Source organism: Falco peregrinus, chromosome Z (genome assembly GCF_023634155.1).
Source record: "Falco peregrinus isolate bFalPer1 chromosome Z, bFalPer1.pri, whole genome shotgun sequence".
Lineage (NCBI taxonomy): Eukaryota > Metazoa > Chordata > Aves > Falconiformes > Falconidae > Falco > Falco peregrinus.
The window spans coordinates 8080176-8093656 of NC_073739.1; the positions used below are offsets into that span (position 1 = coordinate 8080176).

Genomic DNA, 13481 nt, shown 5'->3' on the forward strand with positions numbered 1-13481 from the left:
TGCTGTAGAGGAGCAGCCAGGAATTCTCTTCCTGCACAGGGAGTAACGCAGCCTGCGCATTTACAGGTACTTGGCTGTCACCCTGAGCACGAGCCGTTTCCTTTGCCATGTTCCTAAAAGCTCACTGGCAGCCCACTCCCACCCGTGCCCCGCACAAGCACAGTGGTGGCACGCATCACAAACAGCTGAGTGTCCCTAAACCACTGGCTGTATTAGGACCCACCGTCCACCTCCTTTCTGCAGGGCTCACTATGGTGGTGCCATGATGTGCCCGAGGCTTGTTGCCCTTCTTCTGCCAGGCAAGAGGGCAGACCTCTGCTTTGGGCCTGGCAAGCTCGTTCCTGGGGCTTTCTGGTACAGGGCGAGGAGAGATTTCAGATTAAACTCTTAGGGGTCCTCACGTTCCGCAATGCCTGTCAAACACGTGAAAGGAGCAGACCTGTGACGAGACACCGGCACTTCTGGATATCGTGTGGTTCAGATGGTGCGAGGTCTCCTCCCCTCACCGGCAGGAGCTCACAGAGCCAAGGTCACGTGTGTCTGTCGGGGCTCGCTTGAGCCATTAGTCAACGGCCGGAATGGCTTCACAATGAATTTTTTCATGGCAAGTTTGCAAATTACTCCTACTGGCACACAACACCCCTCTGTCAAGTCATGCTTCACTCTTAGAAATACTCCAGTTTCTCTATAGGAGTGAAAAATCATTGCTGCTGGCCAGAGACCTCCCCGGACTTACCCTCCAGCTACATCAGGATGCCCATCTGCTGCAGCGCGGTGGGGAGCTGGCACTCCATGTTCTGCAGGTCGCTCAGCCCTCCGAGGCAGTGTCTCCCGAGGAACACGTGAGGGCCCTGGCAGAGAACAAGCCGCGGGCTGATCAGCGGGGCTGGGGCGCTGGAGGCAAAGGGGGGGCAGGGGGCTTGTGCGGCGAGCAGGCTTTGCACCGGGGGGACCGCGACTCGCACGCTCCTCTTCTCACCCCCAGCGCCCCGTCTGCCTGAAGATCTGCTGCTAGGAAGGCAGGGTGGGGGCACACGTGCACCTGAGAGAGCTGCAGGAGGAAAAATCCTCGCTCCAGGATAGCGCAGGGTGTGCTCCAAACACACAATCCCAGAGCAGCGAGCGAGCAGCCCCGAGTGCCGAGACCTGCGGCGGGTACTGGCCGTGCCTGTGCCCACGGCAGGTTCTGCAAGTGCCGAGGAGTCCCACCGCCCTCCAGAGCACCCCCCAGGCACATGGGGCTGCTGGTGGGATGTGCTGCCGGTTGGGATGCGCTGCTGGGTGGGCTGTGCTGCTGGGTGGGACGCGATGCTGGGTGGGATGTGCTGCCGGGTGGGATGCGCTGCTGGGTGGGATGTGCTGCTGGGTGGGATGCACTGCCGGGTGGGATGCGCTGCTGGGTGGGATGTGCTGCTGGTGGGATGTGCTGCTGGGTGGGATGCACTGCCGGGTGGGATGCGCTGCTGGGTGGGATGCGCAGCCGGGTGGGATGCACTGCCGGGTGGGATGCGCTGCTGGGTGGGATGTGCTGCCGGGTGGGATGCGCTGCCGGGTGGGATGCGCTGCTGGGTGGGACGTGCTGCCGGGTGGGACGCGCTGCTGGGTGGGACGCGCTGCTGGGTGGGATGTGCTGCCAGGTGGGATGTGCTGCTGGGTGGGATGCGCTGCCGGGTGGGATGCTTTGCTGGGTGGGATGCTCTGCTGGGTGGGATGCTCTGCTGGGTGGGATGCACTACTGAGTGGGATGTTCTGCTGGGTAGATTTGCTGCTGGCTGTCTGATGGCCACCATTGCTGTCAAAGTCAGTGGGCACAGCACATGTGCCTTTCCAGCACAAGCTTTTCTCCACGTAGCCCTTTCTCTGGCCTTCTGTCTCCCTCCTGCTCCACAGCCCTGACTGACATGTGTTTTCCTGCCTACGATGGTCCCTTTCCCTGCCCATCTCACATCGTCGCCTGGGTGCAAGATGAGCGGCAATCAGTGCTGAGAGCCATTTAAAAAACGCCAAAACACAGGAGAAAAAAACCCTCTCCCAAAGACCAGGAGCAACTTCTGACCCTCAGCATTTGAGGCTTCCTCAAGACAGGCCTGTGCCACTCTCCACAGGGGGAAGTGAGAATCACTGTCGAGCTGGGAGCAAGCAGCCCAAGCTAAAGCCAGGGAAGATAAAATGAATGCAGCAGAGGCAGAAGTGAAATTACTGAGATGGTTTCAGCTCAAGGAGTTAAGGCTGAGGCTGTGGGAAGAGCAGGCCTAAAATACTAAGGGGAAAAGCGAGCAGCGTGAAGACGGCAGCTGGGCCAGCCCTCTGCCCTGCTCCTGCGCAGCCACGGTCAGGTCGGGCTCTGGGAGCACGGCAGCCAGACCTGAGTAGGGACCCCTGCCCCAGGAGCTGCCCACTGCCCTCCCTGGAGCCCTGCGAGCGCGCAGCAGTGCCCGTCATGGGCTCCCGTCACTGGCACGACACGTACCCTGCCCGCGGGCGGGCTGGCGATGGCAGCCCAGGGCACACCAGCAGCACTTGCGTTACCCTCCCCCTTTCTCTGGTGGCACGTGGGATGTGTGAGGAGCAGCCTGGGATGTGAATGGGATCACCAAGTTCAGGCTGGACGGGTGTCTAAGCAACCTGACCTTGCTCAGGTGTCCCTGCTCAGTGCAGGGGGTCAAGCTGGTCAGCCGCGGGAACACAAACCATCTGGTGATCCTGTAGTCACCACGCCAGAAGCCGTAATGACCTTGCCCACCTCCCCTGCACCAGCCACAACTGGGCTGTGGGGCTGGGTGCAGCCCCCTTCAGAGGGCCTGGCCCATGGTGGACCAGCAAAGGCTCCTCGTTGCCTCCCCTCTGGCCGTGCAGGATCTGTTCTGGGCTGTCTCTTCGCAGCGGGGATGGATCCATGCATGCCAGGTGCTGCCCTCCCCGTGTTCCCACACCGAGGGGAATAAGGTCCTCGCTGCCACCCTCGGAGGCTGAAATGGAGCCAGCAGGGTCAGCCACCAGCCAGGCAAGTGCTTGGCGCTCAGAGCAAGGGCTTTAGAGGAGATGCGTGCAGCAGCATCACTTTGCCACCACCTGCACGGGCCAAGCACAGGGACACTGTCTATCAGGGCCAGTCAGCAGCCCCCTGCTGTGCCGAAAGCAGAAGCAACTGCCTGGATTTTCCCTGGGCCGAGTCCAGCAACACATCTGAGCGTGCAGCCAGCACAGGAGAAATCCCCCCGAAACCCGGGCGGCAAGAAGAGCGGGTCCTCTGCGTCTGCCCTCTGCCTCCCTGCAGGGAACCTGCTGGAGCTGGACTTTGGTATCACGAAGTTAGAGCAGGGAGGGAAAACAAAAAGCACATTCCTTACCTGTAAGGAGGGCTGAAGGGTGAACTGCCTGCCAAAGAAGTTACCTCCTGAAGGTCAGGCACAAAACCTCCCTCCCCAAGACAGACCAAATTATTTCATTAAGATTCAAAAGGAACAGCTGCTAGATTTTGTAAGCGTGGCACCTGCCTTACAGCTGGCTGCCAGGATGCAGTTTGAAATGCTTTTTCTGCCTCGTGCCAGAGGGCAAAGTCCAAATTCAGGCAACTCACAGCTCTGTGTTCATGGTCCTCTGCAAATCCATGCTGCCTCAGGCAGCATCACAGCAAGATCTTTGAAGGACCCTCAGAGCAGACACTTGGCAACAAGCAAGTACCCCTCTCCACCAGCCCTTCTTTCACCTTCAGGACCACAGGCCAAGCCTTAGCATCAGGCTTCTCCCATGCTGCCATGCACTACAACCCCAAAGGGGCTGGGAGGAGATGTACCGTGTCCCGGGAAGTGCTGCAGCCCCAGGAGCAGCTGGCAGTGAGCAAAGCTCTGTACCCCACGTCCCCACGATGGGAAGCAGCCTGCATGCCTCAGGGCGCAGCCAGGTCCCTGTGGTGGCTGCGGCCATGGGAAAAGCGGAGTCACCAAAACAAGGAGAGTTTTTACAAATGAGAAAGGGGTGTGCTTCTCCCAGAGATCTGGCACAGAAAGGAGCAGGGAAAGAGACCTCGCTTTGGCCGCTGCAACAGCTGGCCAGGTTATGGGGCAGCTGGGGCAACGGATCGGCACATTCTGAAACACAACTGCGAGCACTTACGTTTCTTTGTCCTGTTATTTTCTGCAAGTAGTCCTGGACATCTGTCAACCCAGTGATATCAAACTCTTGCAGGCCTCCAGGAGCGATGTTGTATTTCTTCAACATCTCAATGGCATTTCTGCAGTAAGGGCAGCCTGCCTTGGTGAACAGAGTCACACTGTTATCCTTGAGTTTGCTGTTCACAAACCTATCCATGACGTTGTTTCAAGACGAGCAGGAGTGCTGCCCCTCCCCAGTGAGTTCACAGGCACATGGGACAGCGGCAATCTCAGTCCAAGCCATTTATGAGCTGCACAGTGCCTTCCTCCCTGGAAACTCCTCCCCAGGACGATGTAATCTCTTCACCCGTCCCAGCTTTTTAAAGCAGCAATACTTCCACTTTCTGCCCGTTTTCACAGAAAATCCCAACTGCTGAACAGTAGAACAGCCGGAGGACACGCAGCTGTTGGGTGTTATTTCAATGCACACGCTGTGGTACAAGGGCTGCGGGAGCTGCTCGTGACCTGATGCTCTGGTTGAGGCTGAATTCCTGCCGCTGCCTCTCCCCCCTCACGCAGGTTTGGTTATGCCTGCTCTGCCGCTCACCTCACCTGCTGCAGGATGCTAAACCGCTTGGGGGGGACAGCACAGGCATCAGGAAACCTGCATCCATCCTTTCACCGTACAGTCTTCCCACCCGAGAAGTGAGGGGGAAAAAATACCGGTTTGTGTGTACGTATTGCTACCTGCAGACCTTCTGTAATGGGTGGGATTCCCTGCCTACAGGCTCCAAAAGTGCCTACAGGGCTTGTCAGCCCTGCTTCGGTTCCCAAATGGCCTGTGTTTTACCCCAGACATGAACAAGGAGCTAAAAGCGTTCAAAGAACCAGTTCTGCAACTGAAAACAAGTCCAGATCTGTCACTTTATCAGACCTCTGCTGAAAATCTGTTTAGGGAAAACATTAATGGAATCAAGAAGATCCAACACACATATTGTATGAGGCAACTAAGTACAATTTTGTCACCTTGGCAGAGGGAAAAACCTTAAGACTGTGGTCCTTTATAGGTTTACCGCTGTACAAGACACAGATGGGTAGCCAGCCTGCAGGGCTTGGTCACAGCACTGCTTGAGGACAGGGGTGGTAAAGAGCCCTGCGCAGCACATCGTGCACCGCTGGGCAGGTGCAGTCTAATATTTGCTCAGCTTTTGCTAAACCGCTCAGCCCTGCTCCACATTCTTTTGAACTAATTTGGGTTAATGTACCCCAATAGAGAGTCTCCCGAGGAACACGTGAGGGCCCTGGCAGAGAACAAGCCGCGGGCTGATCAGCGGGGCTGGGGCGCTGGAGGCAAAGGGGGGGCAGGGGGCTTGTGCGGCGAGCAGGCTTTGCACCGGGGGGACCGCGACTCGCACGCTCCTCTTCTCACCCCCAGCGCCCCGTCTGCCTGAAGATCTGCTGCTAGGAAGGCAGGGTGGGGGCACACGTGCACCTGAGAGAGCTGCAGGAGGAAAAATCCTCGCTCCAGGATAGCGCAGGGTGTGCTCCAAACACACAATCCCAGAGCAGCGAGCGAGCAGCCCCGAGTGCCGAGACCTGCGGCGGGTACTGGCCGTGCCTGTGCCCACGGCAGGTTCTGCAAGTGCCGAGGAGTCCCACCGCCCTCCAGAGCACCCCCCAGGCACGTGGGGCTGCTGGTGGGATGTGCTGCTGGGTGGGACGCGCTGCCGGGTGGGCTGTGCTGCCGGGTGGGACGCGATGCTGGGTGGGATGCGCTGCCGGGTGGGATGCGCTGCCGGGTGGGATGTGCTGCTGGGTGGGATGCACTGCCGGGTGGGATGCGCTGCTGGGTGGGATGTGCTGCTGGTGGGATGTGCTGCTGGGTGGGACGCGATGCTGGGTGGGATGCGCTGCCGGGTGGGATGCGCTGCTGGGTGGGATGCGCTGCTGGGTGGGATGCTTTGCTAGGTGGGATGCTCTGCTGGCTGGGATGTGCTGCCTGGTGGGATGCACTGCCGGGTGGGATGTGCTGCCGGGTGGGATGCACTGCTGGGTGGGATGCTTTGCTGGGTGGATATGCTACTGAGTGGGATGTGCTGCTGGGTGGGATGTGCTGCCGGCCACCTGGTAGCCACCGCTGTTGTCAGAGTCCCTTGGCACAGGACATGTGCATTTCTGGCCAAGCCCTTCTCCATGTAGCCCTTTCTCTGGCCTTTTGACCTCCTCCTGCCCCACAGCCCTGACCAACGGGTGTTTTCCTGCTAGGAAGCTTCCTTTCCACATGTCTAGCCCTTTCTTTCACTTCCCCCTTTGGGCATTGACTGAATTCCTCTCTCTGCAATGGCAGGTTCAGACCCTGCAATAGTACAGCAAATGGTGCCAGAAGGGGAAAAGTGCAGACCGAAATTTAAAAATAAAACCCAAAAGGAAACAGTCATGCCCTCTTCCATCCCTCCAGTGCTGGGAATTGCCTTCTCTTCTCCCTAAGTGACCTCTCTCGCTGGCAAACCTCACGCCGCTCCTCTTCAGCCTAGACGTGGGCTTCCACTTTCCCTTCCCACTAATCCAACCAGTTCCCTCCTGCTGGGAAATGCGGTTCTGCTTTCCCTGTGCTGCTGCACTGACAAAGCTGGCCGCCCCCTCCCTCCCTCCCAAATCCCCCCACTGCCGGGCAAACCCTTGTGCTGCCGGGATGCTGCTTGCAGTTCTCAGCACCTCTGCCTGGTCCCACGGACGCTCAGCTGTGGGGCTCTGCAGCTCCCCGAGCCCCGCAGGGACGGCCCCAGCCCCCCGCAGCACCTGGCAGAGCTCAGAGGTGGCACGGCGGGTCGGGGCTGGGGAAGGCGTCACTGGGTGACCAACGCTTCCCAAAGGGCTGCAGCCGCAGGGGCCGTGGGAAGAATCGTACAAGGTGTTTATTGGCAGCTGGTGCGGAGAAAGGGTCTGGGGGTGCTCCGGCAGCTCCGGCTGAGCCTCAGGGTGCTTGGGCATGGGGTGCTCCCCCCAGCAGCTGGGCAGTGCGCCTGGTGGGCACCTGGGATGTGAATGTGATGTTTTTTTCCTTAATTTTAGACAGAGCCTTCTGCCATTCCATTTCTGCCCATTTCCTCTGGTCCTGGCACCAGGCACCACTGGGAAGCCCTTGGCTCTGCCATCTTCATTCCTCCACCAGATGCTCATGCACAGGGGCAAAACCTACCCACCAAGCATCCTCTTTTCTAGGTGGAGCCCCCAGCTCACTTATCCTCCCCTCTCATAACAGATGCTCCCATCCCTTCATAGTCTTTGTGGCCCTTTGCTGGCATCACTCTGCTTGTGTCCACATCTCCCTCCTGCTGGGAGGCCAGGACTGGGCTGCACAGGTGAGAAATCTCCGCAAGTGTCTTGGGCCACTTGCCAAAACTGCACTACCCACTCATATTTTAGCTATTTAAAATAACAAGGATTAACACAGAAGGTGAATAAAGACATTCAGCTTGTTATTGCCATCAGTCTGGAAGGGGAAAACCAGCACCAGACCCCACGCTAACTTTTTGTTTCAGTTAATTGGCACTGCATATGACAGGCAGGCAATGGCTCTGCCCTACCCCAGGCAGGGCTTTCCAAATTCTGTTTTCTGCAGCATTCGCATTACAGAAGGAAACTGGCTCCATTAGGCACAATAAAGTGTGCATTTTGGGCTTAATCCACTCCTTTTCAGTCCTCAGAAATTAAAATTTCAGTGGTGGGGTTAGTCAGCTCTTTGTGCACCACCAGCCTGCAGCTGCTTGCCAGGTCCGGCCAAGATCTTGCTGCACCACGGAAAGTCCTGGGCAGTGTAACTTCTCCTCACTTTCAACTTTCAGTATTACTTTGCATCCTCTGGTTTCTAGGAAATAGAAGAGTCCAGTCACCAGATACTTTTCCCAGGTAAATTTCTCTGCTAGTCTGTTTCAGCTGGGGTGTGTTGACCTGCAGAATAGGTGTCATCTAGTTGAAGTACCCAAGTTCCCACCAAGAAACCACCGCAAAGATTTTGCACTGCCTGAGGGTGCCTTTACAGTCTGAGTACGTTAAATTAACAGATTTAAAAGGTGACTGCTTTGCTGGAAGCACAGTGGGTGAAGTTCACTAAGTAATCCTGCATGCAATGATAAGAACGTTGAAGGATTATCCCATAGAACCATAGACTCATTTGGCTTGGAAAAGACCTTTGAGATCATAGAGTCCAATGGTTAACACAGCGCTGCCAAGCCCATCACTAAGCCATGTCACCAAGGTGTTTTTTAAACACCTCCAAGGATGGTGACTCCCTGGGCAGCCTGTTCCGATGCCTGACCACCCTTTTGGGGAAGAAATTGTTCCTAATGTCCAATCTAAACCTGCCCTGATGCAACTTGGGGCCATTTCCTCTTGTCCCTTATTTCCTGTAATTTGTCCAGTTTTGGGTAGAAGCATTTCTTTTCCTGGAGTAAAACAGTTGTCGGCTTTTGTTTTTAATCACCCTTTTAAAACATCCTGAAAGAAAAGCCGGCAAAAGCTGAAAGCTTGGCTGGGCTGCCCAGATGTTCTGTGCTGCCCATTGCTGCCAGTGCCTTTGGGGCACAGCCCCTGTCTGCATCCCCTGGTGTAGGTGTATGGGCAGAGAAATTCCAGAACCCCTTTTCTTGGAGAGGTGGAAAGGAGCAGGATGGGAGTGGGAGCTGGTAGAGATACTTAGATTTGCAGGCTTTTTTTCTTGTCTGGGTTCCATACTGGATTTATTAGTATTGCATTGTTTGCTTAACTTTCTTACATAATAAAGCACATGGATCCTGCTGGACACTTGACAATGTCTGGTGAAAATTAGTCGAAGAAGAGGGATGCTACTAAGTCTCAGTGAGCAACATGTCATGGTCTGTAGAACCAGCTCTTGGCATGGAGTTCACTGGAGCTCTAACCACGTTAGATACGTTTAAATACGTTTAAATCCATGTATAAATGCTGCTATGACTTAAGATGGGAAAATAAGAATTATACTCCAGTGGTAAATTTGTTCTTGCTGCAGTGTTGGAGCCCACACGCATATTGAAATTGCAGGGTGTGTTTTCAGAGGGCAGGCTGGCAGCCTGCTGTCTGTGGAGAGCCTCAGAAGGCTTTACTCACAGCTGCTCATGCAAGATGGGCCAGTGGTCAGGTCAGGCATCATCAGGGTTAAACAGCCCTCCCACTCCACCCATCCACCCCTGACCAAATAGTCTGCCGACCTATGCCTGCTGTGATGACAGGCAGAGAGCATCAGCTGGGCATGGAGGTGGGGAGCCCTGACTGGGCTATTAGTAGGCAATGATCTGGCACCTACCCTGCAGAAGTATCACCAGATACTTACATCTAGAGCCTGCAGGCACAGTGAAGAAGGTCAGGGTGCAGGAGAGTTCCCCCTACATGAGGCAATGGCTGTGACACTCTAAATGTGTGGTGTGAGTCTGCAAGGGTGCACTTTCCTGCGTGCTCCATGGGACAGCTGCACACTGTAACTGAAAAAGAAACAGGGCTTTTGGTTTAAAATGCTCCAGTGGCGTTACCATGGGGATAAGCCATCCCACTGGGCTTGCAGGGCCAAGTATTTGGTGACTGGTGCCCTAGAGTTACTCGATCTATGACAAGCACAGGCTTTATCTGTATGCATCTCAAGGGTCTCTAAGCGATGGGGTTGCGCAAGGCTCATCCCTCACCTCTCCAGTGATGCCCCAACTCTACATTAGTTACTTTTCCTGGCTGTAATTGCCACGAAGGAACTGACCTTTTGTGAAATCCTACCAGGGCTGCCGACACTACTTTTAGATATTTCCCGGGCACGCTAGACCTCTTGCAACAGTGGGAAGGTGTACTCCCCCAGGGGAAACCACTGCTACGAGAATGACTTAAAATGCATCATTGATTTAAGGAAAAAGGGAACAAGAAGTGTAGTGCTATCTCTGTGCTAAAATGCGTATAAAAACATCGACAGTGTTTAGTATCTATGTGTACAGGGTCTGATCTTATACAAGCATGAAAAGTGTGCGTGATGTTATTGGAGTCCTTAGTGAAGAAGCATCTTTGCAGCCCAAGCATTGCCTGTAGCACAATGGTTAAATACTTTCCCAAAAGCCCAAAGGATGCAGATTTAAGAGAGAGGATTGAATCTGCACCCCCATCTTGGTGAACACTCTCAGCCCTGCAGGACCATTTCAAAACCCACCCTTGGCAACCCCGGCATCTCACTGGTGAAACAGCTCAGCAGGCTGGTTTCAAATACATTCTTTACGTTTACTGATTTCAGCCCTAGAAATTTCATCAAAATGTTAATTTGATTTTTCTTTTCCTGAAGGGATGGTAAAGTCTCGATTCCTCTACTTTTCCCAGTTTTAAAGACTGTATTTCAGGGGGAGGCAGTGTCAGCTGAAGTGCTGAGACTGGCAGAAGGAATGATCCCAGTCACCAGAAACAGAGTGAAACCGTGAAAGATTTGGCTTATTTGGTGTAAGAAAACCCACCAGAACCCCACTGACAACTGAGGGAAGATGAGACAAGCTCCCAAGAGCACTGAAATGGGTGCGAAACAGCACAATAAAGACAGGGCCCGTGCCTGGCTGTAACAGCCCCGGCAGCAAGAGGCGGATGGCCCTGTACAGCCCTGTTACCTGTGACTTTACGACACACACGCTTTTAAACTGCTCTGGGGGTTGCACTGCCTTAAGCATGCTAGGCTGGCTAAACTCCTGAGAGCCAGGAATGTATGTACAAAATAAATGGCTTGGAAGAACAAACCCACAGACTTTGAACTTGAATGAACTTTTCCTCCTGAATCAGGCAAGCCTTTTTGCCAACCATTTGTAAATGAAGTATGCCCAAGTTTTCTGCAGATGTGGAACATCTGAATTGCATATGTGCATGCTAAATTTAGAAACGTGAAACTAACTCTGGAAACCTAACAGCTAAATACTTCTGTCAGGTTTTGTAAAAGCCTCCTCCAACATCTGTGTTTACACAAATGCTTAATCTTTAACTTCTTTGAATGATCATTTCAATGAAATGGATGATATTTTGGCTCTTTTGAAGCCAAGTGTGAGGGTTAGCAGCCAGAGCCTTACACGACACAAAGAAAACTGTGAGTAAAAATAAATGTTGTCTTACATGCTGTTAATATAAGGAAAATAAAAATGAAGGCAAGTCATCAGAACCTGAATTGTATGCTTTATCTGCCCTAACTCAGAAAAACAAGAGAGTTTTCTTGAATATTGTTGAACATTCCAGGGATTTCTTTTTGCTCTGTGTGCGGCTTCGTTAGAGATGATGCCGAGTCTAGCTGGTAGTGCTTTCTGTACATCAAGCATTTTTAAACTTTGAGTAATGCCTGACTTGGAAAGCATGCATGCATGTACACTTGCCCATCCATTACCAAACACCATCTCAAGCCATGCTAGTCCCCCAGTACAACTAGACAGACAGCCACACTTCCACGTAAACAGCCTTGAAACAGGAATAGAAATGGGGTCCAGTGACTGTCTAATGGCAGGCTGCAAGGTCCATAAGGTACCTTGTGAATCCTGCAGTGCTGACCTGGTGTGACTCCAGTCTAGATCTCGGGTCGCTCCCAAAAAGTGGGTCCAGGTGGCTCCAACTTGCACTGTGAAGAAACGCAAGGCCCTAATACCTTGAAAAATCTGATCTGCGAGCGTAGCTTTCTAAGCCCTGTCTGCCCATGGGAAGGGACAGAACTCATGATAAGAGTAAACCATTGTTTTCTTTCGTTTTCTTCCCAGCAAAAGCAGAGTCGCAGTCCAGAGCTGGGCAAAAATGGTGGAGAAATAGCTGAGAGCAAATTTAGGTTTTTTGAAGTCAGCAAAACTCATCCAACTCCAACACATGATCCAGCCACATGTACAACTGAAGCTACTTGTAGCAGTTGATTAGGGTTCAATGAAAATCCTGTTGAAAAAACAGTAACACTGCCATGGTTTTGCAATTGTTTCCCATAATTTTGGCTTTGCACCATGGAGGAGAGAATGCTTGGGATGCCAGCTGAAAACAGGCCTTGAAGGTAGGAATTCTTTAAGGGTGATGTGCAGTCATCAGGATTGGTTTATGAGCTTAGGAGAAGATGCAACTCCTTGTTATGCTGAATCATTTTATTTTCAGAATAAAAGGTTGTGCTTCCCAGGATTTTGAGTGAGATGTGGCTTGTGATTGGCAGTAGATGGGTGTCAAGCACCTGAGAAGTCCTGTCTAGTTCAGTGAAGCATTTAGAAAGCCAGCCAGGCTCTGTGCTTTGAAGCTTCCCTCCCTGTGCTTTAATAAGCAGGAAAATTAACACTCTTTGGACATCCCAGTGATATGGCAGGAGTACCTCGTAGTGTATGTCAGTGAAAACATTCCTTTCAGATGGGAATGTAGCATTACTGCCAGATTACACACAGGTAGTGTGGACCAGCCATGTTCTCATGCGCTCTCTCTTCCTATAATCACAACCAGGCTTTTAAAAAATTATTTTTCCAGACATATAGTGTGGCAATTGTCTGGACTTGGGAAATAACCAGTAATTTCTGTGTTTTTACCAGGATTAGGCAGGCTTTCTGCTTGCCCTCTTGTGTGGTCAGTGGTACTGTTAGGCCACTGTGGCAGGGGTGACCAAGGGAAAAGGGCATGGGGACCTCAGGGAGGCCACGGGCTTCTCAAAGCACTTGTTGACCATCTTGCCCTTTGTGCCATTCTTCATGTCTGTTCATCATGAGTATTAGTGATCACCTGGTCAGGATGGCTGGCTTAACTCCTGCTGGTAGAGATGAATGTGGATACAGCCTGGCGCAGGTGATGGAGGACGGGACGCTGCGGGGTGGGGTGGTAATCGAGCCTGCAGCCGCCAGGGGCTGTGCGCTGGACGGGGCGGCGGGGCTCGGCGGGAGCGGCGGGGCTGCGCGGGGCTGCGGGGCGGCGGGATCGGCGGGGCGGCGGGGCTGCGGGGCTCGGCGGGGGCTGCGGGGCGGCGGGGCTGCGGGGCTCGGCGGGGCTGCGGGGCGGCGGGGCTGCGGGGCTCGGCGGGGCTGCGGGGCTCGGCGGGGCTCGGGGGGCTCGGCGGGGCTCGGGGGGCTGCGGGGCGGCGGGGCTGCGGGGCGGCGGGGCTGCGGGGCTCGGCGGGGCTGCGGGGCACGGCGGGGCTGCGGGGCGGCGGGGCTGCGGGGCTCGGCGGGGCTGCGGGGCTCGGCGGGGCTCGGGGGGGCTGCGGGGCTCGGCGGGGCTGCGGGGCTCGGCGGGGCTGCGGGGCGGCGGGGCTGCGGGGCACGGCGGGGCTGCGGGGCTCGGCGGGGCTGCGGGGCGGCGGGGCTGCGGGGCACGGCGGGGCTGCGGGGCTCGGCGGGGGCTGCGGGGCACGGCGGGGCTGCGGGGCTC

General features: G+C 54.8%; 1 protein-coding gene and 1 long non-coding RNA gene across 2 annotated transcripts; both read right to left on the reverse strand.

Annotated features, from left to right (window-relative positions):
- Positions 1-735: 735 nt before the first annotated feature.
- Positions 736-4378, reverse strand: LOC129782778 (glutaredoxin-1-like). The gene is made up of 2 exons (XM_055791487.1): positions 4117-4378; positions 736-851 (listed from the first exon to the last, which is right to left on the reverse strand). The coding sequence occupies exons 1-2, from the start codon at positions 4309-4311 to the stop codon at positions 744-746; spliced, it is 303 nt and encodes a 100-aa protein (XP_055647462.1). The 5' UTR covers positions 4312-4378; the 3' UTR covers positions 736-743.
- A 6898-nt stretch (positions 4379-11276) lies between these two features.
- Positions 11277-12756, reverse strand: LOC129782741 (uncharacterized). Its single transcript, XR_008744802.1, has 2 exons — positions 12650-12756; positions 11277-12550 (listed from the first exon to the last, which is right to left on the reverse strand). It is a non-coding gene; the product is annotated as an uncharacterized LOC129782741 (long non-coding RNA).
- Between the last annotated feature and the right edge of the window lie 725 nt (positions 12757-13481).